The 26,574-nt window shown below is 46.9% G+C and overlaps 1 protein-coding gene across 2 annotated transcripts in view; it reads left to right on the top strand.

Moving 5' to 3' along the window:
* Positions 1-26,574, top strand: part of LOC140398595 (SH3 and cysteine-rich domain-containing protein 2-like) — a 126,151-nt gene that overhangs the window by 93,116 nt on the left and 6,461 nt on the right. For both annotated transcript variants that reach the window (XR_011937511.1, XM_072487430.1), the window contains exons 5-10: positions 6-118; positions 1,568-1,646; positions 2,201-2,262; positions 8,267-8,364; positions 11,324-11,375; positions 23,119-23,256. Coding sequence is in view for 1 of the 2 variants with exons in the window: in XM_072487430.1 (XP_072343531.1) it covers positions 6-118; positions 1,568-1,646; positions 2,201-2,262; positions 8,267-8,364; positions 11,324-11,375; positions 23,119-23,256 (542 nt within the window). In the remaining variant the exon portion in view is untranslated. The remainder of the gene's footprint in view (positions 1-5; positions 119-1,567; positions 1,647-2,200; positions 2,263-8,266; positions 8,365-11,323; positions 11,376-23,118; positions 23,257-26,574) is intronic.

A 26,574-nucleotide genomic window follows, 5' to 3' on the forward strand; every position in this document is an offset into this window, starting at 1 on the left:
CCAAGCCACAAGCAGTAAAGTGGATCCAGTGTATGAAGCGCTCCGATTTGGGACCTCTCTCGCCCAGATGAGCCGGTCAAGTTTTGGCAGCTTCTCCGAATCCCCAACGAAACATTTGGTAAGTATGAAACCTCGTACCAGTTTATGGCCATCACCCAGGGTCCCAGTGAAGGACGATGCTCCAAAATATCCACTCGCTTCACATCCCAGATCTTTGAAACCTCCAAAGGGGTACCGCACCAGAATGAGGGCCACTCTCCACCACCATCAGTTACTGCATTGTGCCGGGTGGCTTGAGCTGATGGTGTCAAATGAAGGTTGCTTCACAGCTCCAGGGTCCCAGGTTCGATTCCCAGCTTGGGTCACTGTGCGGAGTCTGCACGTTCTCCCCGTGTGTGCGTGCGTTTCCTCCGGGTGCTCCGGTTTCCTCCCACAGTCCAAAGAAGTGCAGGTCAGGTGGATTGGCCATGATAAATTGCCCTTGGTGTCCTCAAAATGGTTAGGTGGAGTTACGGAGATCGGGTAGAGGTGTGGGCTTAGGTTGGGTGCTCTTTCCAAGGACCGGTGCAGACACAATGGCCCGAATGGCCTCTTTCTGCACTGTACATTCTATGATACCAGAAAGAGGGTCTCATCACTGTGCTGATATCCCAGGTTTCACAATTGGGTTTAAAATCAGAATGGGGGACTTGCCCATGTCCTGAGTTTGCAAACGAGTCTCTGCTTCAGTTCTATCCAGGATGAATGAATGCCTCTTCTAATGGCCGTGAGCCTCTGTCTCGATTAAAACTGTGTTACATATTTTGAATTGGTATTGGAGTTTCTCTTGGGTTCCGCTTCAACGTTCGTGGATTCCGTGTCCCTATGATCTGGAGTTTGTCTTCACTGCCAAAGGTCTGATCATATCTGAGCTACATGGACAGCTGGCCATGGTGTTGTGACTGGAAACCGGCTTACCTGCAGCCAATCCATAACCCTATAGCTTATTAGGGTCTCGGCCTCCACCACCAACTCGGGCAGCGAATTCCAGACTCTCACTACCCTCTGCATAAAAAAGGTTCTTCCTTGTGTCCCCGCTGCACCTTCTGCCACTTATCTTGAATCTATGTCCCCTGGTTCTAGAATTTTCCACCAAGGGAAACTATTTTATCCTGTCCACTCTATCTCTACCCCTCAATTAAACCACCCCTCAACCTTCTTTGTTAGAAGGAAAATAACCCCAACCTATCCAATCTCTCCTTTAGCTGCACTTTTCTATCCCTGGCCACATTCTTGTAAACCTCCTCTGCACTCTCTCTAGAGCAATAACATCCTTCCTGTAATGTGGTGACCAGGACTGCCCACAATACTCCAGTTGCGGCCTCACCAATGCCTTATACAATTCCATACAATGCACCCTTACTTTTATATTCTATACCTCTGCCAATTAAGGAGAACATTCCATATGCTTTCTTTACAACCTTGTCTACTTGAACTTCTGCCTTTAGGGACCTGTGTACTTGTACGCCAAGATCTCTCACTTCATCTACCCCTCTTAGTATATTCCCATTTATTGTGTCCAATGCAGGGTGAAAACGGAGACATTGCTGAGGAACCAGACCTGAGCACAAACTGTTCGGAAAAGAGTGAGAGCCAGGAAGACACCAGTGAGTTAACAGCCAATTAAGTACTTTTGTAGTGTAACCTCTGTTTTAAGGTAGGAAAGACAGCAGCCAACAGCAAGCTCCCACAAACAGCAATGTGATCATTGTCGGGTAATGATCATTTATTGATGTTGGTTGAGGGCTAACTATTGACTGGGACGAGCTCCGTGTTCCTATTTGAAATAAGGTCACGGAACCTTTTGAGTTCACTTGAGAAGACCGATAGACCTTATCATCCGAAAGATGGTACCTCTGAAGGTGCGGTACTGCACTGGGGTGTCAGCCCAGATATTGCACTCAAAAGCTCTGGTGGGGCTTTCGAACTCACAGCCATCTGAGTCAGAGTGTTACTTAATGAGGCATTGCTGACACCCAGTGGTGTGTGAGACATCAAATATCCCAATAGTACAACTGTCGATGCATTTGCCTACTGATCAAAGGTAAGATAGGTTAAAGATTAAGCTGCCTGAAATGGATCACTTTGATCATAGATTCTTTCGCTGTCTATTACATCCTGAATCTGGCATTGATTTTTTTAACGTGTTTTTCTCTTCAAGCGCCTTTGGAGAATGGAACAGCTGAGACAGAGGAAAAGAAAGAGAGTGCCATCCCCGTTCAGGTAACTTATGGGAGAAGGTGGCAGAGTGGTAATGTCTCTGGGCTAGAGGCCCAGGCTAATACTCAGGGGACATGTTGCATATTTTTGAATCGGCTTTGGAGTTTCTATTGGGTTCTGCTTCAACCATGGCAGCTGATGAAATCTGAATTCAACTAATGACTCTGGAACCGAAAGTTGGTTACTGTTAGCAGTAAGCGGTGACCATGACAACCATCAACAATTGTTGTAAAAACCCAAGTAGTTCTCTTGTCTCTTCAGGGAGGGAAATCTACTGTCTTTACCTGGTCTGGCCTACATCTGACTGCACTCCTAACTGCCCTCTGAAATGACCTCCTGTGTCACTCAGTTCAAAGGCAATTAAAAATGGGCCTTGCCAGTAATGCCCACATTCAATCAAAGAAAAAAATTATAATTGGGTTTTAAAACTGGAAGGAGCAATGAATCTGTGGATGGTAGGTGACGTGTCTGTGAAAGCCAGATTGGCAGGGGAAGGACATCACCCAGCAAACATAATCACAACAGAGGAGTGCGGGACCAAGGGCATAGCTTGAGTTCCCAAGGGCGTGGGAGAGGCACCAATTCTGCTTCCATGTGTGAATAGATAATAATAATCAATAATCTTTGCTCACATTAACACTGCAATGAAGTTACTGTGAAAAGCCCCTAGTCGCCACATTCTGGCACCTGTTCGGGTACACAGAGGGAGAATTCAGAATGTCCAATTCACCTAACAAACTGGGGCTATGGGAGGAAACCGGAGCACCGGGAGGAAACCCACGCAGACATGAGAACGTGCAGACTCCAAAGAAAGACAAAAATACACATGACAAGAATGACTATAGTACACTATGACACTTGAGTATACTGATGACTGTGCGCACATAATTTTACATGAAACTATCCCTTGGTCCTCTAAGTTACCTGAACTCTGACACACCCCTTTTCCCAAACAATATCCAATATTAAGTAACTATGAGCCAAATCCAGCAAATAATTACCACAACCAGCTTAAGGCGGCCACGTTTAGGAAATAGTCTCCAGGTTCAGCGAAGGTGCAAAATGGCTGCTTCTTTCGGGAGACTATAGGGTGGAATCTCGGCCAACCCCTGCGGTAGCAGAGTTCCTGATGCAGCGGAGATTGTGCGTTGGGCAAAGAAACAGGATCGGCATGCTGCAGTCCCCCGCTGGCGGAGACAGCGAGCTACACACCCCACGTCGCTGGGAGGATGCAAGTGGGTCATTTGAACCCATTTGCACCTGATGACTGGGCGCCCGATTTTTCACCCTTCCATGATGCTCCGCCCCCTCAGCTGGGATTCACACGGGTGTGGATTGTTCCGAGTAATTTTAAACATGGCCCTGATGCGGTGCACCTCGCGGTGAATCAAGCCAGCAAGTATGTAATGCAGGTGCGCCCAAAGTCCATCGGAGGGCCCCCTCCCCCACAACACAAATCCTGTCCACTGCCCCCCGCCCCATCAGTTACTTATGTCTGGAAACGAAAGAGCAGTCCAGGCATAAAGAATGGAAAATCACTGCCTTACACCTGCTGTCTCAGGTAGAAGTGTAGACAACAGCAGCTGTTACTCACAAGGCTTTAAACCCCCTCAGATCCTTTGATCTGCGAGGCTTCTGCTCACTTTCAAAGAGAAATAGCTTTTAGTGGGCTGCAATTGACAGGATAATCGCTTCCAGACAACCAATGCATCTCAAATACCCTGCTGTGAAGCTAACCACAATGTTTGTAACATCTAGGAGAAAAGTGTTTTCACTTCCTCTTTTTCTCAGCAGAAAGCATGTAACTGCTTTTGATGTGGCGACAATCTGTCAGTCATAGCTAGATGTTTATAAACATGATGGTTGGGTTCACAGCAAGTTACTTAAAATGGGGGGGGGCCTGTTGCGAGCATCTGGTGGGGAGGTCGTCGGGTGGGAGGGAGGGGGGGGGGCACAGTCGGGTCACCCTCATGTGTGCAAGCTGTGCGGGGTGGGGGGGAGGGGGAGGGTGGATTGACCCAAAAGTTATATTATTTATTTCCTTTTTACGTTATTAACTCTGTGGAGCTGGCAGGTCTGTGTCCATTTCCTTAACTTCCAACTTTGACGTTCCCACCTCTACTGCCCCAATGTTTTCTTTTGCACAAATGTAAAATAAGTGTTTTCCACTGATAGGTGAAATCGCATCTCATAATTTCTCCAGACGTCTAGTCTCTAATCAACTCCCTGATTTTCTTTGTTTTCTAATCTTAAGTTTCCCCAACTCCTAACCGGAGAATAGTGCAGAACTTCAAAAGGACATAGGCAAGTTGGTGCAATGGGCAGGCAGGTGGCAGATGAAGTTCAATGTGGAGAAGTGTGAAGTGATTCATTTTGCTCGGAAGAACATAGAGAGACAATATAAAATAAGGGGGACAATTCTTCAGGTGGTGTAGGTGCAGAGGGAGCTGGGTGTACATGTGCGTAAGTCATTGAAGGTGGCAGGACAGGTTAAGAGAGCATTAATAAAGCATACACTACCCTCGGCTTTATTAACAGGGACATGAGTACAAGGGAAAGAGGTAATGTTGAACTTGTATAAGACTCAGCTGGAGTCCAGTTCTGGATGTCGCACCTTAGCAAGTGTCATGCGAGAGTGCCTTTAAGAACTGGATGTTTAAGCAATGTACATTTAAGAAAACAGTGATGTCATAGAGTGGGTGGAGCTCAGCTCAGGTCAGCCATTTTACAGGTTTTTAGTTTCAGTTTAAAAGCAGTGTCTGTGTGTTTCCAGAGAGCTGCAAGTTTTGCAGTTTGGTTTTGCTGAGAGCAGCTAAAAAGTGCCTGGCTGGTTTTGCTGAGAGCAGTTTAAAAGTAGAAAGCCAGTTTGCGACAGTCTCTGTCATTCTACAGAAAAAATATATATCCTTTAACCTGATGTGATGCTGTTTAAAGGTGTTAAGTCTCTTGGAAGTTTGAAGGAATATTTTAAGGAATTATTTACTGTTGCAATATTTTCTGAGTTTTCTTTGCAGTAAGGGGTGTTAAGAGATCCAATGTTTATTTAAGATGTTAAGTTGAGTTCATGGAATAAACAGTGTTTTGTGTTTAAAAACCCACGTGTCCATAATTGTAATCCCACACCTAGGGAAAAAGCCGTGTGCTCGGGAAAGCAACAAATCCATTAGTGGGAGAGGTTGGTTGAACTCCATGATACATTTTGGGGTTTTGAAAAGCCTCGCCCATAACACAAGAATGTGAAGACTTTGGGGAGAGTACAGAAAAGATTCACGAGAATGGTTCCAGGAATGACAAACTTCAGTGATAAAGATAAATTGGAATTGTTTTCCTTGGAGAAGGGAAGGCTAAGGGGAGATTTGAGTACTCAAAATCATGAAAAGCGACATAAGGAAAATATTTTCCATGCAGCGAGTGGTTGGCGTCTGGGAAGCGCTGCCTGGGTGTGATTGGAGGCAGGTTCAATTGAGGCTTTCAGAGGAAATTGTGCTGCTATCTGGAAAGGGAGAATGTGCAGGGTTATGGTAAGAAGTGGGGTAATGGCACTCCGTGAATTACTCATTCTGAGAGCCAGTACAGATGCGATGGAGCTAATGGCCTCCGCAGTGTCACAATTCTGCGCCTCTGAGAGGTACTTATTTTGAAGCATTTTTAATGAAACATAATATGATTAAGCAGGATGATGTACGCTTACTGTGCAGCAGTTTGCCTGCGGTAATGCAACTTCACTCAGCCACTTCCCGACGGACTTATTTGAAAGTAAAACGATACACGGAGAAAGAACAGGGAATTGGGATTATAAAGATAAACAGGCTCCGTGGCTAATGAAATGCCAAGGAAGGCTTATTGTATCAAAAGGCTTCTTCATATGTTGTATTCAAACTAATGCAAATGATCAGCTGCTCCTGAGGGGAAGCATTCCCAGGGAAACAGCATTTGGAATATGGGTGATGACATTTTCAATGAAATCTCGGCTGATCCACGAAGTTAAGGAAGCCTGTATGTCCTGTGAAATTCCAATGTACCTTTTTAGTAATGAAAGAATTGTGAAAAGCGGCTAAACTCGATGTACATTCTCATTAGTCCCGGTGCCGGGAACACCACTTCGATTCATTCCAGTAATTTCTCATTAAAAGTAAACAGCATAGAAAAAGATAATCTTGCAATCATAAACCGCCTTTCATGATCACCAGATATCCCAAAGCACTTTATAGCCATTGAAGTATTGTTTTGACATGTGGTTACTGTTGTAATGTAAGAAACATGGCAGCCAATTTGTGCAGAGCAAGGTTCCCCAAACATAAGAGTGATTAGAAGATGATCTGATTTAGCGATGTTGATTTGAGGGATAAATGTTGGCCAGGACTCTGGGGACAATCCTCCTGCTCTTCAAAGTACTGCCATGGGATCTTTTATATCTACCTGAGAAGGTAGATGAGGCCTGAGGGTTTAACATCTCAAACAAATGGCTGCTCGGTACACGTGACAATAAACAAATCCAATCCAAGCAACAGGGCAGCCCTCCCTCGCTATTGTGTCGACCGTGATTGTTGGGCTGAAGTCCTGGAGCGGAAGTTGAATCCGCAGTCTACTGATTCAAGTCCTGCCCACTGCATCAAGAGATTTGAACTCGACAAAGTGACAGCAAACCTAGTCACCAGCCGGTGCTTTAGATGGTTTGGACAAGGGATTAGAATGAGTGATTGTTATTGAAAACTGTTGTGCACTTTCCTGTACAGAGGAACAGGGAAGAGCTTGACAGTCGGCATTTGTAGTTATCTAACCAAATGCCTTGGAGCCACACATCACATTTGAGATCTGACCAGACTGCTCAACCCCAGTTGGCACTTTTACCTCCGTAATGGATAAATCTTAAATCAGACTTCAGGATCATTTGGCTTCAGCACATTGAGATCTACACTAATTAATGAGTTTGGATTTAAATTTTGTGTGATCCTGGAGGCATTGTGTACATAAATAATCGACAAAACCTCAACAAGCAAAGTGATGCAAGTACAGTCCCAATCTGATTGAAAGAATTGTAGGTTTAATTTTTCCTGACGCAGCTCTTGTTTTGAAAGCCAAAATCATTCTTTGCTATTTTTTAAACTGAAGACAGGGGGCAGGATTCCCCGAATTGAAGGCTAAAGTGCTGATGCCGGAGTGGGAACGGTGGCGTTTTATGCCCGCAAAAAACGGCTCAAAAGCTGCACCGATCCTCCGTCTGGTGGTGGGCTAGCAGACACGCAGCGTAAAGCCTCCTGCGGCAGGGCCCCCTGCCCTGTGCTAAAGGTGTGATTCTCCAATCAGATTTGAGGAGGAAATTGCCGGCGGAATTTCCTCCGCAAATTGTCCTCGCCCCCAACCCCAACCCCATCAATGATGTGAATCATGATAGGTCCCACCACATGCCCCTGGTGAGCAGAGCCACTGGAGACGCACACGTGGGTACATCTCCCAGGGGGAAGAGGGTCACGTCTTGGCAGGGGGCAGAGTGCCAGGGGGATGTTTCTTTGCGGGGGTCTGTTGCCTGGGTGGTGTTCCGTGGGGGGTGTTAACGGTGGGAGGGGGGGGGGGGGGGGGAGGGGGAGAGGTTCTGCGGTAAAGGGTGTTCGCAGGGGGTGGCGGCGGGGGGTTCTAGCATTAATTTATTGTATCGGCCCTTTTTAATGTTGTGTCACATCCTACCAACATGATATGGTGGGACCCGTCCCTTCATTTGTTTTGGGTATGATGCAGCAGGGAAAGCTGCCTATGGGGTTGGCAGCTTCCTCGCCATATGTCCCGCCCACTGTGTCACTCTGCCTTTTTAGGGGGAGAAAATTCTGCCCAGTGTAACTCCATATTGGGCAAGATGTATTTCCACTCCTGCACAAGACCGATTTCTAACCCACGGTGTCTGGGGAGAAAAATCCTTATATTCTTTGTTGCAACAACAGGGAGCCAAACATTGTTATCTTTCCTGATCTGGTGTACAGCTGACATGCTGAAAACCTGTTTTGTCTTGCAGGTTAGGAAGCCTTCGGTACGTAAGGATATGCTGCAGATGCACACATATGTGGCACTCTACAAGTTTATACCGCAGGAACATAATGACCTTGGGCTGCAGTAAGTACATCTTTAGCTGTATCGTGTGTGTCCTGCTCAATAATGCATGAAAAATGATTGTCTCCTCGCAGCAAGGAAAGGTAGTGACTTCTGATATTATCCATCCAATTTTCTCACCTCCTCAGGCTCGCGGCCCTGATTTTCTTTCTGTTACAGGCTCCGTCAGCACTTCATTCGAATGGCTCTTCTGTACTGTTAACAAAGGGAATGGCTGCATTTTGATCCAGCAAGGAACAGTCATATAGTCCCAAGTCAGGGTGATATGTGGATTGGAGGGGAACCTTGAGGTGTTTCCATACATCTGCTTATCTTGTTATTCTAGATGGGGGTCACTGGTTTGGGTGGTGCTGTCGAGGATATCTTGTTAAGTTGCTGCAGCGCATCCTGTAGATTGTGCCTGTGCTGGAGTGAGTAGATGTTTAAGGTGGTGGATGGGCTGCCAATTAAGGGTTGGAGTGATCTCCAAACATGATTCTCTGCATCAGCACAGCGGAGGAAAGGAACATAGTCTTAGCACATCCAAACCACTGTGAGCCTATTGCTTTGCAATGCTCACGACCAGAGCCCTCCTTTTAACTAACTTCCAATTAGATATGTTATGGGCGAGGTGTTTTCAGAACCCCAAAATGTATCATGGAGTTCAACCAACCTCCCCCTTTAATGGATTTGTTGCTTTTCCGAGCACACGGCTTGTTCTCCAGGTGTGATATTACAATTATGGACACGTGGATTTTTAAACACAAAACACTGTTTATTCCATGAACTCAACTTAACCTCTTAAATAAACATTGGCTCTCTTAACATCCCTTACTTCAAAGATAACCCCGAAAATATTACAACACTAAATAATCCTTCAGTTATTCCTTTCAACATCCATGAGACTTAACATCCTTAAACAGAAACACATCAGGTTAAAGGCTTTACTATTATGAGTTTAAATCACCCAAATGATCCAGAGATAGACTTTCATGGCAGAGATCACAGCAGATCCAGCTCACTGCAAACACAGACACGCCCCAAGCTCTTTTTTCAAACTGAAACTTCAAAATGGCTGAACTGAGTTCAGCTCCACCCACTCTCTGACATCACTGTTTTCTTAAAGGTACATTTCTTAAACATCCATTTCTTAAAGGTACTCTCACATGACAGGTACCAGAGGGGAAAATGCGGCTCGTCGATAAGTGCAGTAAAACCAAACGTGAAGATGAAATGGATGAGGGCAGCACGGTGGGTCAGTGGGTTAGCATTGCTACCTCATGACGCCGAGGTCCCAGATTCGATCCCGGCTATGGGTCACTGTCCGTGTGGAGTTTACACATTCTCCCCGTGTTTGCGTGGGTTTCGCCCCCACAACCCAAAGATGTGCAGGTTAGGTGGATTGGCCATGATAAATTGTCCCTTAATTGGGAAAAAATGAAATAAATTCATAAGAAAATAAAAAAGAAATGGATTGCGTTCAATCCCGTTTGAATATAAGTGGGCTGGAAATTCTGAGTGTGGTGTTCGACTTTGAGAGCAAGCTAGCACTGTCTTCATACTCATTCTGGAACACTTGGAGCAACAACCATTCAATGGGTGGGAGGGTGGGGACATAAGGACATCTTGGGGTGGGGTGGGTGAGTAGAAGGACAGTTATGTCAGTGTAGATTATAAGAGGCCTCAAACCCTGCATAGCTAAGTTCTCGGACATAAGCATGCACGCCAAACTTGTATATCTGCAGTACCTGTGTCACAAGCAGGGAGCAAATGAATAGGAGAGGGATTGAATTGAAAGGAAGCATTGGGGAATGGGGAAGAACTGGAGCAGCTCAGTTCACAACCCAAAAATATGGTCAAAGACGAGAGAAGGAAGGTGAGGAGCAAAGGGAACAGTTGGCAGGAACTCAATGACTGGATTAGCAGCAACTGCTGGTGGAGTGGAGGAGGCAAGGCCTGAGGACAATCTTGTGTCAGAGGAACAGAGTGGCTTCAGGTCTCACACCAAGATAATCTTTTATCAGTGGATGATGCCGGGCTCACTTATTTTATTGGTGAAGGTTTGCAATTGCTGCGTGTCCAAATGACCTATTACCGACCCAAGATACGATGGCACGTAGCAATGGGGTTTGCTTTGTGCCCCAGCACACAGTCAGTTCCTGATCTCGGCTATTTCATTCAGCAACCTTGGGCAGCACGGTAGCATGGTGGTTAGCACAATTGCTTCACAGCTCCAGGGTCGCAGGTTCGATTCCCGGCTTGGGTCACTGTCTGTGCGGCGTCTGCACGTTCTTCCCGTGTGTGCGTGGGTTTCCTCCAGGTGCTCCGGTTTCCTCTCACAGTCCAAAGATGTGCAGGTTAGGTGGATTGGCCATGCTAAATTGCCCTTAGTGTCCAAAATTCCCCTTGGTGTTGGGTCGGGTTACTGGGTTATAGGGATAGGGTGGAGGTGTGGGGCTTTGGGTAGGTTGCTCTTTCCAGGAGCCGGTGCAGACTCGATGGGCCGAATGGCCTCCTTCTGCACTGTAAATTTTAATTCTAGTAAACCGGACTGTCAGCCCAAAGACTGGTGGCAATTGTGGTTCAATAAGTGGAAAGTAGCGGACTTTCTCAGAAAAATCTTCCAAAGCGGTTTCAACTGCAAGCAGAACTGGAGCAATAACCGACAGGGAGCAACAGGAGCTTCTCTGGTAATGAGCTGCCGGTTGTAATGACTGCCCCGTTGCTGTCACAGCTCACTGTCGGGCGTATTGGTGTGCGAATTGTCCTCCCTAATTTTTTTAAATCTATCTTCGCAAAAAGACGTCTGCTTTCGAAACCACTGACGTGTTAACACCTACATTACGAATGAAGACTCTTGCCTGCCTTGCTCAATTACCTTAATGGGCCTGGAAGTGTGAATCATTGCTCAAGGCAAGCTTGGAATAAACTCAAACCACACAGAGTGAGCATATTTTTAATAATCTCATTATTATTTTACCAGGCAAGGAGACAGAATCGTGGTCACAGACGACTCCAATGAAGATTGGTGGAAGGTAAATATCAGTCTTGTCAGTGGTATCGTTAAAGTGTCAGCAGCCTGCACAGAAACAAGCTTGCAAATGAGATCAGTGGGAGAATAAGGTGAACTGCCTCGGCCTCATTGATTGTACGCCTGATTCTGGACCACTTCATTACAAACGCGAACTTCCTATTATGGTGGTTAAAAATAGGGCGACTTTTTTTTAACCATTAGTCTGTCCACAAGTTTTCAAACTCCAAGAACAGTAACCAATAGCAAGAGATAAATATAACAAAAGATTTCAATCGTAGAAGAGAATCATACAGCACACAAGGAGACCATTCGGCCCATCACACTTGTGGCTGGCTCCTTCAAAAAGCCTCTGCTAAATCCCCTGTATTTTCACCATAGAACATAGAACATTACAGCGCAGTACAGGCCCTTTGGCCCTCGATGTTGCGCCGACCTGTGAAACCACTCTAAAGCCCATCTACACGATTCCCTTATTGTCCATATGTCTATCCAATGACCATTTGAATGTCCTTAGTGTTGGCGAGTCCACTACTGCTGCAGGCAGGGCATTCCACGCCCTTACTACTCTCTGAGTAAAGAACCTACCTCTTACATCTGTCTTACATCTATCTCCCCTCAAATTAAAGGTATGACCCCTCGTGCTCGACATCACCATCCGAGGAAAAAGGCTCTCACTGTCCACCCTATCCAATCCTCTGATTATCTTGTATGCCACAATTAAGTCACCTCTTAACCTTCTTCTCTCTAACGAAAACAGCCTCAAGTCCCTCAGCCTTTCCTCATAAGATCTTCCCTCCATACCAGGCAACATTCTGGTAAATCTTTGCAATCTTTTTCTTTTTTGATACACATCCAATTCCCTTATGAAAATTACTTTTCTATCTGCTTCCACTAACCAGGCAGTGCATTCCAGATTATCATAGTTTGTTGCGGAAATAAAATAAATTCTTAGCACCTTCTCTGACTTTTCTCATAATCATCTTAAATTTGCCTCTGTTCACTTTTTACAAATTCTTTCTATGGTACATAGGGTCACTGACTATCTCCAATTGACTTTGAGGAAGGGGCATTTAAGAGTCAGCCACATTGCTGTGGACCTGGAGTCACAGACCAGGGGTGGCAGATTTCCTTCTATAAGAGACACCAGTGGACCAGATGATTTCATGGTCGTCATTAGACTTTTAATTCCAGTTTTCATTGGATTCAAAGTTCACCATCTGCCCATGGCAGGATTTGAACCCAGGTACCAGAGTAATACCTGAATCTCTTGACTACTAATCCAATGACGATACCACTATGCAACACCCTCCCCTAATCTTTCCAATCCTTCTACAAATTGAAACAGTTGCTCCTTACCAGCTCCATCAAGAGCACTCTTGACTTTGAACACCACTATTAAATCTTCTCATAACCTTCCGTGATTGAATGAGAACACTCTCAGTTTCTCCAGCCTCTGCCCATAGCTGCAATTACCTTGTTCCCAAGGGGCAGCACGGTAGCACAGTGGTTAGCATTGTGGTTTCACAGCTCCAGGGTCCCAGGTTCGATTCCTGGCTGGGTCACTGTCTGTGCGGAGTCTGCATGTTCTTCCCGTGTCTGCGTGGGTTTCATCCGGGTGCTCTGGTTTCCTCCCATAAGTCCCGAAAGACGTGCTATTAGATACTCTTGTACCTGAACAGGGGCTGGGAATCGAACCTGGGACCCTGGCGCTGTGAAGCCATAGTGTCAACCACTATGCTAACATGCTGCCCATAAGGTGAGAGGGGAGAGATACAAAAGGGTCCAGAGGGGCAATTCTTTCACACAGAGTGTGGTGAGTGTCTGGAACTAGCTGCCAGAGGCAGTAGTAGAGGAGGGTTTATCTTTTAAAAAGCATTTAGACAGTTATATGAGTAAGCTGGGTATAGAGGGTTATGGGTCAAATGCGGGCAATTGGGACTAGCTTAGTGGTAAAAACTGGGCGGCATGGACAAGTTGGGCCGAAGGGCCTGTTTCCATGCTGTAAACCTCTGTGACTCTATGACTCTAATACTAGTTGCAGGGCTATCACTTGGCTGATTCATTGTATATGTGACAATTCATTGTATATGTGACAAAAGAACCTAAGACAATTATGCATAATGCGACGTGATGTTTTAATGACGTTCTTTATTCATCTCCTCAAATTGCTCCCACTGCTGTCACCACCAATGGCAGCATCATCACCATCAGTAAATCACCACTCTCCAAACACAGTCAAAATTCGGAAACCCCAATTCTGTAATGAGGTCCTTTAAGTACGGTGAATGCATAAATAAAACTCTGCTTTAATTATGTAGGATTCTAGAATTCTTTCCCCAGGGACTTGAGCATCACAATCCGTGATTCAATTTACTTTTGATCAGGTTTATAGTGACTGAATGAGTCATTCTCTTTTTGCTTCATGGGACTGCAGCATTTTAACCTATTTTGATGATCAAATATTGTCTCTCTTTTTCTTCCTTCAAGAAACCTGTAAATTACTATGCATAACTACAAAGAAATCTGAATATGTACTCCCTCTCACAACCATGATTCTGTCCTCAGTAACTGTCTCTGTTCCTGACATGGATTCCAACTGATGTTCCATTCCTTATGTTTTGAATCCGCCCAGGATTACAGGTATCCGGGCTATACGATGCTCCTCGAACTGCTGTTCTCGAGGCACCCTGAGATCCACACTCTGTGCCATGCACCACCACGTGTACACACTCTATCTCTCTCTCTCTCTCTCTCTAGTAGCGACAGCTCTCCCAAAAGCTGTCCATGTCCCCAGTTTCATTTTAATTATTTGTCTCATCTGACGTTTAATAAAAAACTTTCTCACTATTCAGATGCTGAGGAAGCCAAGCTTCAGCAACTTATTGGTACCGATGACCCTCTGGAACCTTCCTTCCCTCCTTCCGGAACCTACCCTCCTTCCGGAACCTACCCTTGCCTTCCCTCTGACCCCATTCTTTCTTTTAACCCCAGCTGTTGCTGTGTATTCACTATCCCCTCTGACCTTCCCCTCTCTGATGCTGAATGTTCTGAGCTCAGCAAAGGACTCCGTTTTATCGCCTTACGTCCTGATCTCAATTAATTTGAGGTTTAGCTTAATGTTGAACTCTTCTCCCATCAGCCCCTGCTCAACGTAACCTTTCACCCACCTCCAGTGTTCTCCCCCTACCTGGGCCCAACCCTCTGGCCTGCGACCTTTTCTTGATGTTTTCATTGAGAAATGTTGCCGCAACATCGGCATCTCAAATTCTCTGCCCTCCTCACCCACTGCCACCTGTCTCCCTCTGAACTTGCTGCACTCTGTTCCCTCAGCCCAACATTGATTTTGTTATCAAACCTGCTGACCAGTGTTGTCTGGTGTACCTTGCAGAGGCTGAACGCCAACCCTTAGACACTTCTCCCGACCTCCTCCTGGACCATGTCCCCACCACTGAACATCAAACCATTGTTCCCAGGACTGTGACTGACCACATCGCCTACGGAGATCTTCCCTCCACAACCTCCAACCTCATACTCCCCCCCCCCCCCCCCCCCCCACTCAACCCTGTACTGCCCACTTTACTCCCTACCCCAAATTCACAAACAGGACTGTCCTCTTAGACCCATCATTTCATCATGATTCTGCCCCACTTAACTCATTTCTTCTTATTTTGACTCTATTCTCGCTCCCTTCGCCCGGCCTCTTCCCACCTACGTTCGTGATTCCTCTGATGCCTGGCATCATTTCAGCAGTTTCCAGTTTCCTGTCCCTAACTGCCTCCTCTTCATGGTGCATGTCCAACCCCTCTTCACCTCAACCAGGCTGGTCCGGAAGCTTTCTGCTTCTTCCTTGAACAGAGGTCCGAACAATCTCTATTCACCATCACTCTACTCCTGGCTGAACTTGCCTTTCATTGAGCAATTCCTCCTTTAATTTATCTCATCCTCCAAATGAAAGATGTGGCTATGGGTATCCGCGAGGGTCTAAATTGTGCTGCTTGTTTTGTGGGTGATGTGGAATGTTCCTTGTCCCAGTCCTACTCAGACCCTTCCCGCAATTCCTTTTCCGGAACATCTGGATTGATGCTGCTTCATGCTCCCATCTGGAACTGGAAATTTAAAAAAAAAAAATTCCAATTAAGGGGCAATTTAGCGTGGCCAATCCACCTACCCTGCACATCTTTGAGTTGTGGGGGTGAAACCCACGCAGACACTGGGAAAATGTGCAAACTCCACACGGACAGTGACCCAGGGCCGGGATCGAACCCAGGTCCTCGGCACCGTGAGGCAACAGTGCTAACCACCATCCAGAACCATGTATGGATCCCCCTTGTTCTCATTTTCCACCCCACCAGCCTCCGAATTCAAAGGATCATCCTCCGATATTTCCACCGTGATGCTCCTACCAAACATATCTTCCCTTTACCTTCGCTGTCAGCGTTCTGAACAGACAATTCCCTCCGTGACGTTCTGGCCCACTCCTCCACAATCACAACACTTCCTCCCCTTCCCATGCTACCTTCCTAGGCAGGGGAGGCGGTGGGATAGTGTTAGTGGCACGAGACTAGCACAGTGGGCTAAACAGCTGGTTTGTAATGCAGAACAATGCCAGCAGCACGGTTCAATTCCCGTACCGGCCTCCCCGAACAGGCGCCGGAATGTGGCGACTAGGGGCTTTTCACAGTAACTTCATTGAAGCCTACTTGTGACAATAAGCTATTATCATTATCCAGAGACACAGGGTAATGCTGTGGGGAACTGGGTTCCAGTCCCACCATGGCAGATGGTGGCATTGAATTCAGTAAAAGTTTGGACTTAAAAGTCTAATGATGGCCATGAAACAATTGTCACAAAAACCCATCTGGTTCACTGACGTATTTTGGAGGAGGAAAGCTGCCCAGTCCGGCCCCACACCACCGTGAAGGACACTCAGCTCAAGGGAGATGAGGGTTGGGCAATAATCGTTGGCCCAGTCAGCAAAGCCCATACCCCATGCAAGAGTTTTTAAAAAAATGTCCTCCTCCTCTATCCAAGGCCTCAAACACTCCTTCCAGGTGAATCAGTGATTTATTTGCACTTTGTTCAATTTAGTCTCCTGTACTCTGTTCACAATGTGGTCTCTCCCACATTGACTGGTGACCGTGTTGTGGAACAGCTTCACTGGGCCGCAAGCATCCATGGGCCCCGATCATCCTGTCGCTTGTCACTTCGACTCACCATCTTGCTCTCATGCTCATATTTCTATCGTTGGCCTGCTACAATGGTCCAGTGAAGCCCAAAGCTGGAGGCACCTCATTCGGAACGTTACAGCCTTTTGCACTTAACATCGAATGCAACACTTTCAGACCGTAAACTTTGCCTTCCATTTTATTTATTCCCCCAAATGCCAGTCTGTACCTGCAATGATGACCAATTTCTGCTATTAACATGCTCTGCTATTTAGCTTTCAGACATTGCTGACCTTTATTCTGCTGTTAACACCTATGCTGGACCAAAGCTTTCATCTTTAATACTATCATTGCCACTCCCTATGTCTTGTGCTCCTTGACATATTTGTCAGTTTCCTGCCGTCCAACCTATCCCTGATCATCTGTTTTGCTGCACTTGGCCCTCCCTCCTTTGTCAACAGCATAAAACCTGTCACATTTCTACCTCCCTCCAGTTCCAAAGAAGAGTCATATGAGATTTGAAATGTGAACGCTGTTTTTCTGTCCACTGATGCTGCCAGATCTGCTGAGTTTTCCCAGCATTTCCTGGTTCCAGAAGCTTTGGGATTTTCCTTTCACAGGGTATTAAGGGAAATGGGGGGTGGGCAGGGAAATGAAACCCAAGATCCGCCATAATTGTCCTGAATGGCAGAACAGGCTTGAAGGGCCAAATGGACTACTTCTTCTCCTTTTCTTGCCTTCATGAGAGTTGGTCAGGTACTTGAGAAAGAGGAACTAGCAGCGTTTCAGGGGAAAAGAAACAGCTCTTCCATAGGGCCAACATGGGCATGATGGATTGAATGGCCTCCTTCTGCGAGTACATTACTATGATTGTATGATCATTATATTTTACTGAAATCACAGTAGCATCTACTGTTATGATCCCAATTAATGTTCTAACTGGACAAGAAGATCCCAGAATGGAACTCTGGCTCAAAAAAACATAACATTTACGTTGTTTTTAGAAAATGTGGAGGAACAGAATCACAGGGCTGCTAATTAGTTTCAACAACAAGTAAAAAAAAGTCATTAAACATGAAGCATTGAATTCTGATACAATACTCATTTATTCCCCTCTTAGCTTCACAATGATACACAGATGTTCAGGTTAACTCAGATTACAAAGCATTTCTTAAGCGACAGCAGTCTCAGTAACACAAGGTGCCCCTTAAGCACACAGATCGGCTGTGGTCAGATACAAGCTCCACTCTGAACCCAAGTTAGTGTCAGTGAATTTCTCCTTCGATATTGCCCAGATAATTGTCACATGAGAGTTTCCAAACTCCACTCCCAAAACATGCTTTAAAATATTCTTTCACGATAATGCTTTCCATTAGTGGTTTGCATTCCAATATCCAGTCCAGGTTTTCCAAATGACTCCTTTAAACAAAGCTTCCACTCCACGTTTAACAATGAATCAAGTATCTAGGTTTTAACACCATCCTTTAGGATTCATTTGTCTTGCATGCCGTATAAACTATCCGCAATTGCTTTAACTATCAGTTCCCAGACTCTATTAAAATGGCATCAAACGTTTGATTTACCTCTGAAATCTGCTTTCCCATTTTAAATCTGGTTATTGCAATTGTCTCTTTCACTCAGAACACTTTGTTTGCTCTTTTAATTCTTCTGAACAATACCTTGTCTCTGTTCTTTTAATTTCAGTCGTCTTGAGGCATTATTTCTGTCCCAATTCCCTGGTTATCTGGACAGTAACTGGTTCTTTGGGAAGCCTACCCTGTTGCAACTGTCCTGTCCTGTCCAGTCTTTCTGTCCAGTCTTTTTCCTGGCAGAGTTGAGAGCTGCTCACTCACTGGTGTATTCCTTCAACTGCAATATATCCAATTAAAACTAAAATTAAAAACTTTGCTACCTTACAAGTCCCCCAGATGCTAAGCAACCACTGCTAGTTTATTTACTCTTCATGTCATAGCCCTCTCTAAGTACAATAGAAACACAATTGGAACTGAACCAACCCCTCCACATAAAAACACCTTTGACCAACATTAATCTAACTATAGGTATTGGGCAGGATTCTCCCCGAACAGGCAGGAGTCCTGGCGCCGAAGAGTGGCATGAACCACTCCGGCGTCAGTCCGCCCCAAAGGCCCTGGCTGGGACTGAACATTCAGGACACCATCTCTCTGCATTCACCATAGTACCACCTCTCCGTATCCTACCCTCTGAGAGCTTTGATACCTTCGTGCACCAGAAATCCTTCAAACCATCTTTTGACAGACAGGCCCTCCAGGGTCTGCACCTCAAGCTCACTAGTCTAAGAGTTTTATTTGTAACAGCTGGTTTACAGTTGCATATCTGGGGAACATTCTTAAAAAAATGAACAATCCTATACTGACTTGGGAATATAAAGATAGCAAACATTTACAGAGTCAAAATGCTCTTGGTGCCACTAACCTTTATAACACACTGCAGTGCAGTCCTGAGGGAGTGCTACAAGTCAGATGTTCAACCAAGGACCCCTCCGCCCTGTTGGCTGGATGTGAAGGATTCCTATTTCAAAGAAGAGTGTCTGGTATCCTGGTCAATATTCACCCTCAATCAACGTCACAAAAGCATCTGGGTGTTATCACATTGCTGCTTTTGGGAGCTTGCTGTGCGCAAAACTGGCTGGCATGTTTCCTATAATTAGAAAAGTGACTGCAGAATCAAAATATTAATTGGCTTTAAAGAAAGCCCGTGCTCATGAAAAGTGCAATGTAAACGCAAGTTTTTTTTCACTATATAAACGTTGGTTAAAGGGTCACTTAGACTTAAATGTGGCCGCCTGCTACAATATCCTGATTGTAACCTGTTCTTTTTAGCAGGCAAGCATGTCACTCACAGGCATGTAGCAGAGTTCTGATTTAAGTGTATTGGTCAGGTTTGGTCGGGTGAACCGGCAGAGACAGCACAGTTACTTCTGGAGCCAATGTCCCAGGGCAGGGGAGCAGTGACTACTCCTTACCCATACCCCCCCAGCCCACCCACTAATACAGACTGGTCCTCCACATGCTCACTTTCCAAGGGAGTTTTGCCTGTTTTGTGGATTGCACCCTCCTCCCTCAAGTCACAAGCCTTTCAGGAATGAAAGATTAATCGACAACCCAGCAGAAGAATCGTTGGACTGTTTAGTATTTTTTTTTGGGGGGGGGGGGGGGTTGTTTGAACGCTGAAATTTATTCTTTACAAAAACTGAAGGAAATGGGGGGAGAAAAGATGTCTTCAGGCAATCAAGAAGCATCTCCCCAGCAATGTGCTGTCTGTTTGTTTTTGAACTGCTGGGAAAAGGCCTTAAACCATGAGTGTGCTCTGATGCATAGATGAGCCAACACAGTTGTATTTGGTACAACTCTATTTTATTTCAACTGCTTTATACAATTCGGTCTGGATACTCTGCACGTGGTGTTTCCCTGAGTGTGTAGTGTAACAGGTCCTGTCCTTGTCCTGGTCTCCAGCTCTACTGGCCACCAGGTGTCGTGTTTGTCCTTTTATACTGTCCCTGTCCTTGTCTGTGATTGGTTGAGGCGTTGTGTGTTCTGATTTGTCTGTTGGTGTGTCTATCATGATGTGTGTGTTTGAATATCATGACAAAGAGGATGGATGTTTTAGACAATCCAAGGTGGGGATCTGAGGGTGGAGTGTTGGAGGTACAAAGACCTACCATGAATCTTGCAGAAAATATGTTCAATAAGAGCTGACAACCCTAACCATCACTACCACATTCTCCTCCTACACTTTGTAATAGATTCGAACTTACTTGTTCTGCTACTTTTTAGAATTCCAGGGAGCTATTAGTTGGGGTGGTAACAGTGACTGATTACATGCGCCTGGTGCCTAATTAATCCTGCAGGAACCGTGACGCTGTGTGAAGATGGCCTGACATTTATTTCAAATTATTCGCAGAGGGAGATGTATAGACAGGTCGAGACATGCACGACCAGCATTAATAAGTACTGCTCTGATTTACAGAGGGCCCATTAGTTCAAATGACAATACAAAAAGCAGGCAGGACTTTTTTTCATCGTCTCTTGTCCTTTCCTGTGCGTTTGTTACATTGCATTCCTTTCGGGTCTGCTAGTAATTCAGCGTCGCTGAACTCATCACCACTCAACAACTCTGCATGCTGCCAGCGCACCACTCGATTACACAAACTTTATCCTGCCAGACTATCTCATTGCTCTTGTCTGCACCTAATTAGTTGCTGCAGTCAAACATTGACTGGCGTTAAGAGAGAGTCTCTGAATCTTCTTACTCTTGCTCATATTGCACAACATCCATCAGCTGCTTGTGCAACAAGGATTTTTTTTCCCTCGGGACCATTCCTGGGTTAGAACCAGAAGTGTTCCTCCAGACCTTGGAAGAAATTCCTAAATTTCTCCTTCCTCAGCTCTCGGTACACCGGTATCCATCCCACCACCGGCCAACCCTTTGTCTTATGCAGGGCTCCATTATGTTGGGTCCCAACAGAGACCATCCCACTCCCGTCCATCAACCTTATTACCATGAGATTTGGGCAGGAAGACCATTTTCAGATATTAAAATCAGCCTGGTGAGATTTCTGAATTCAGGGTGAAGGACCTGTTTCAGAGCTCCCATATGCCAATGTGTAGATGCTGCCCAGAATTAAGATAAATCCTGGGGTGGCGTTGTTGCATCATCGGGTTCACCTGATTTTCAGGGGCAGCAGAGTCGGAGTATTGGTTTGAACATCACGAGAATGTGGCTCAATGTTCCGCGTCCTTTCCTGAATAATTCCTTCCCAGATCTTTAATTAAAAATTGATTTGAAAAGATAGGAATAATATGACCGGCAATTAACATCAGTCATTACGACCCCATAATAATAATCTTTATTATGTAGGCTTACATTAACACTGCAATGAAGTTACTGTGAAAAGCCCCTAGTTGCCACATTCCAGCGCCTGTTCGGGTACACAGAGAATTCAGAATGTCCAAATTACCTAACAGCACGGCTTTCGGGACTTGTGGGAGGAAACCGGAGCACCCGGAGGAAACCCACGCAGACACGGGGAGAACGTGCAGACTCCACACAGACAGTGACCCAGCGGGGAATAGAATCTGGGACCCTGGAGCGGTGAAGCAACAGTGCTAACCACTGTGCTCCCGTGCCGCCCAGATCATACACGCCGCTCCCTCGTAGGTAGAGTCGAGTGCTGCTTATTCGTGGCTGGTCCATGGTACCTCACAATGAAGATAAGCATAACTGACTGTGTTTTACCTCTTTCTAATACAATTTTCTTTTAATGTTTAGTTCATGTGCAGTTCATAATGTTTCTTTATGACCCTTAAATCATTGAACAAATTGTTTGACAATAATGGTCGATCTTTTGTCTAGTTACGCTGTACTTTTGCTTCCTCTCTTTGCTCTTTCAAAACGTGTTCTTTGTTGTGCAAGTGTTTAATGACTTGTCTCTTGCAATCCCTACAGTAAAAGGAATCTATTCCTTTATCACTACCGCAGTAATTTCCTCCCTTAATACTCACCCTGCTTTAATAAGAAGCCTTTCAGATACTGGTGGGTGTTTTAACCTCAGAACCATGTCAGCTTTTCATGTTACATCATTAATTCCAACTAATGTATTTACTCATTTGCAACTGCCTGTCGACAAGCACTGGCCTGGATACTTAAGAAATCATTAAATGTATACTTTCCTTTACATGCTGCCTTTCACAACCTCAAAGCACCCCAAATGGAGTACCTTTTGAAATGTGGTTGCTGTTGGAAAGTAGGGAATGGGGGCAGCCAATAACTACACAGCAAGATCCCATAAACAGCAATAGAATAATGACCAGTCAATCCGTTTCAGTGCTCTTCTTCGAGATAATGGCCTGGAATCTTTGACTTGCATCTTGATTTAGAGGCCTCACTCGAACGATGGCTCCTCTGACTGCGCAACGTTCCCTCTGCACTGCACAGGACCCTCAATCTGAATTAAGTGCTAAAGTCTTTAGAGTGAAGCTTCAACCCTTGAGCTTCTGAATCAGAGGCAGGCGTGCGACCCATCGAGTCGAGGCCCGAAAATGAAGTGCTAACTATTTCTTTTAAGCAATTGTTCCATTTCTGTTATTCTTCTGCTGCTGTGGGCTCTGCGAAATCTGCCCCACAGAATAATTGTATTGAATTCCATGGCAAAAAGAGTCTGACTTACAAAGAGCCCCTACTTCAAACCGTTCTATAATATCAAGGAAATGGCTGAAGGCTTTGGACATTCACTGTTGCAAAGATATTTTTCACAGTGGCGCTTAATTGCTTACATTTTAGATGATGCGGTGATGGTGTCATGTGGGAGCTCTGTAATTGGACCATCTCTTACTCTGATGTTACATTGAACATTAAAAGAGAAACCACGCGTAGCATCCCGGTCTACAATACGCCGCCTGCTGTTTAATGATTGATTTTCATCCATTACCCCAAGGACTGGTTGGAAAAAAACCGATCAACATTGTTCGAGAACTGCCCAGTGTGTGTTCGGCAAAGAATCTCCGAATTCTTAAGCCGCTCTCTTCTGCTTTGTTCCAGGGCAAAATCGGGGAGAGAGTCGGGTTCTTCCCTGCAAATTTTGTTCAGCGTGTCCGGCCTGGAGAAAGAGTTTGGCAATGCAACACAACATTCCAGGGCAGCAAAGAGCAGGGGCAGTTGCCCCTAAAAGAATTACAGGTCAGTGAAAGCTTTAAAAAGACAATAGAACAGGAACGCCCTGACTGGAAGCGTGGTCAGATGTCCCTCCCTGGTGTACCACTCAACTGTACAGCCCACGAGTGTCACTGTTGAACTGCTGGCAAATGGAAATGTCCTGGCTTAGTTGATCTCAGTTGCCCTCCCCACCCACTCTCCGAACGCCCCTTCTCCCCATACCCATCAGACACTCCATCGCCCCCATACTCCACCCCCCCCTCCCATGAGAACACCCCAGAGGGGAGCTCCGAGGACACCAGCATATTTATGGCACAACTATCATCCCCACCCTACACCAGCACAGAGACGCACACCTTGGTGGGCGACGGTAGTGGACAGGTTTCTGGGGCACAATCTGGTGAGCACCACACAGTTGCCGATGCACATCAGGCGGAGGCACGAACCCCCCAGGGCGAGGCAGCAGTCGGAGGTCTGCTGGATCCCAGGACCCAGTTGGGTCCCAGTCAGATGCTGAGCCTCTCGACCAGGTTTACCCGGACGGAGCTGATGCAGATGGTAGGGAGTGACCGAGAGATTCCGAGGGGAATGTCAGCGACATTCCAGCAGGTCCGGAGCCGATTGGTGGAGGCCCCGAGGCTATGGGCACAGGAGATGGCGCCAATAATGCGTGGTACCGAGGCCAACACTGCTAGGGTGACGATCGCAGTGGAGAGCCTGGTGCATGTCGGCAGCATGATTGGAGGCGTCCCAGGCTTCACTCAGTTGGCTTTGGGCCAAGGCTGTGCACCTCGCCAGCATGTTCCAGTTGCTGGGGGATGTGTCCCATGACCCAGTGGACCTTGATGAGGCACTGCAGGGCATGTCCCAGGTGGGCAGGTGGAGGATCACTGGGAGGGCGGAGGGGAGATAGAGAGAGGGTGCGTTGAGGTTGGGACGGTTGGAGTTGGGGGAGGGGCTGGGAGAGTGGGGCGGCACCATTGGGGCAGTTGGGGACACATGCGCACAGCATTAAAAAAAGCCGCCCCCCCCCCCCCCCCCACCCCAGGCACACCACATGTAGGTGATGGGTGAGGGCGAGCACTCACTATGATGTATATAGAGACGCACCAGCACTCAGCGGGTTAGGGCGGGGAGAGGGAGGCTGGAGGGTAGGAAAGTGAGGAGGGGATGAGTTCAAATCCTCCTCTGTGAAGCGGGTGAGGACGGGGGCCTCGCTGGTCCTCCGGGATTGCTGGATCCTCGCCTCCGTGCCTGTTCTCCATCTGCCATCTGGTGCTTCGGGTCCTCCCTGTGCTCATCCTCCAGCCCCTCCTGGTCCGGCACCTCCTCATCCTCACCCTCTTCCTCTGAGGTGGTCACATGTTCCCCCCCCTCCACCTCCAGCCGTCACCCCACTGCTATGCCAGGTTGTAGATGACACAGCAGACCATCACAAAGTGGGCGACCCTACGGAGGGGGTGTACTGCAGGGCACCATCAGAGCTGTCAAGGTATTGGAACGGCATCTTGTGGAGTCCAACACACTGCTCAATGACATCTCGGGTGGCCGCATGGGCCTCGTTGTATCGGGTCTCCGCATCGGTCACCGGCCTCCGTACTGGCGTCATTAGCCAGGTCCTGAGCGGGTGCCCCTTATCCCCCAAGAGCCAACCGGCCATCCAGGGGTGGTCCTCGAAGAGGCTGGGGATGTCTGACTGCCCCAGGATGTAGCTGTCGTGCACACTCCCTGGGAAGAGTACACACACGTGCATAATTGTCACGTGACGGTCGCACACGAGCTGGATGTTCAGGGAGTTCGACCCCTTCCTGTTGACGTAGAACATTCTTAGACAGCTCAATGAGCGCAAGGTGACATGCGTGCCATCTATTACCCCCTGGATCTGGGGCATCCCGGCGTCGTGTTCACATCTTATCACATCTCGGCAGAAAGGACATTTTTGGGGGTATTATCACATGAATAATGCACATTAAGCAGCCCTTGTGAAGGATCCCATCATTATGAATGCTTGGCTGAGAGGCCAGACTGCTATTATAACATGAGAACACCGATGCCTCAGACGAAACATTGTTTTATTGACATCACAGGCTCTCTGGTGTCTGTGGTCAATTTCACAATGTCTGTTTACACAAGTTAAGTGGTTTCAAGAGTTTCTGTTTTTGAAAGAGCCTGGATGATTGACATTTTTATTTTAGTCTAAGGGGTGGCAGATTTGTAACTGAAATGAGGAGGAATCACTTCACTCAAAGGGTCATGAATCCATGGAATTCTCTACCCCAGAGTGCAGTGGGGAACTGAACAGTAAACATATTTGAGGAGATAGATAGGGGACGGGATTCTCTGATCCTGAGGCTAAGTGTTGATGCCGTCGTAAACGCCGTCGCGTTTTATGACAACATCAACAGGCCCCCAGGAGAAGCGATCCTGCGTCCTACAGGGGGACAGCACAGCACTGGAGTGACTCGCGCAGCTCCAGCTGCCGATACGGGCGCCGCAGGTCTGCGCATGCGCGCTGCGGCCGGCGCGATCTCATGCATGCGCGCTAGTTGGCTTCTCTGCGCCGGCCCCGACGCAACATGGCGGAGAGCTACAGTGGCCCGGCGCGGAGTAAAAGAGGCCCCCACCAGGGGAAGCTAGCCCGCCGATCGGTAGGCCCCAATTGTGGGCCTGGCCACGGTGGAGGCACCTCTGGGGCAGATCACCCCTCTCCCCACTAGCCCCCCCCCCCCCCACCAACCAGGCCACCCCCCGCAGGATGTACGCCACCGAGGTCCCACCGGGTAGGACCACATGTGAACTACGCCGGCGAGACTTGGCCTATCTCAGCGGCCTCTCGGCCCATTCCGCACAGAGAATCGCCAGGGGGCGGGGGGGGGGGGGGGGGGGCGCGTAGAGCCGCCCCCGACAGGCGCCGTGCCGTGACCGGAAAATCGACGAACCAGCGTCGCGTGAATTGCGCCCCCCCCCCCCCCCCTCAGCGATTCTCCGACCCGGCCCGGGGTCGGAGTATCCCGCCCATTTTTAAAATAAGTAGCGGGATTATGATTACAAAGGGTTATGAGGAGTGGGCAGGAAGTTGGAGATGAGGCCGAGATTAGATTAACATTGAATAATATTAAATGGCGGAGCAGCTTTGTGGGGCTGAATTGCCTACTCCTGCTCCTCCTTCTAATGTTCTTTCATTAGCTTGCAGCCCAGACTTTTGTTTTCAAGCATAGGAGAAAGATATCAATGGATTACCTTTTAGAAACTTTTTCTTAATACGTACTTCTATACCCTATGTGATTCATTGTTTCTAGTAAGTGTAGAGTGGGTCAGTGGGCATGGAAGTGTCATACCTTG

Source organism: Scyliorhinus torazame, chromosome 21, assembly GCF_047496885.1.
Source record: "Scyliorhinus torazame isolate Kashiwa2021f chromosome 21, sScyTor2.1, whole genome shotgun sequence".
NCBI classification, from domain to species: domain Eukaryota; kingdom Metazoa; phylum Chordata; class Chondrichthyes; order Carcharhiniformes; family Scyliorhinidae; genus Scyliorhinus; species Scyliorhinus torazame.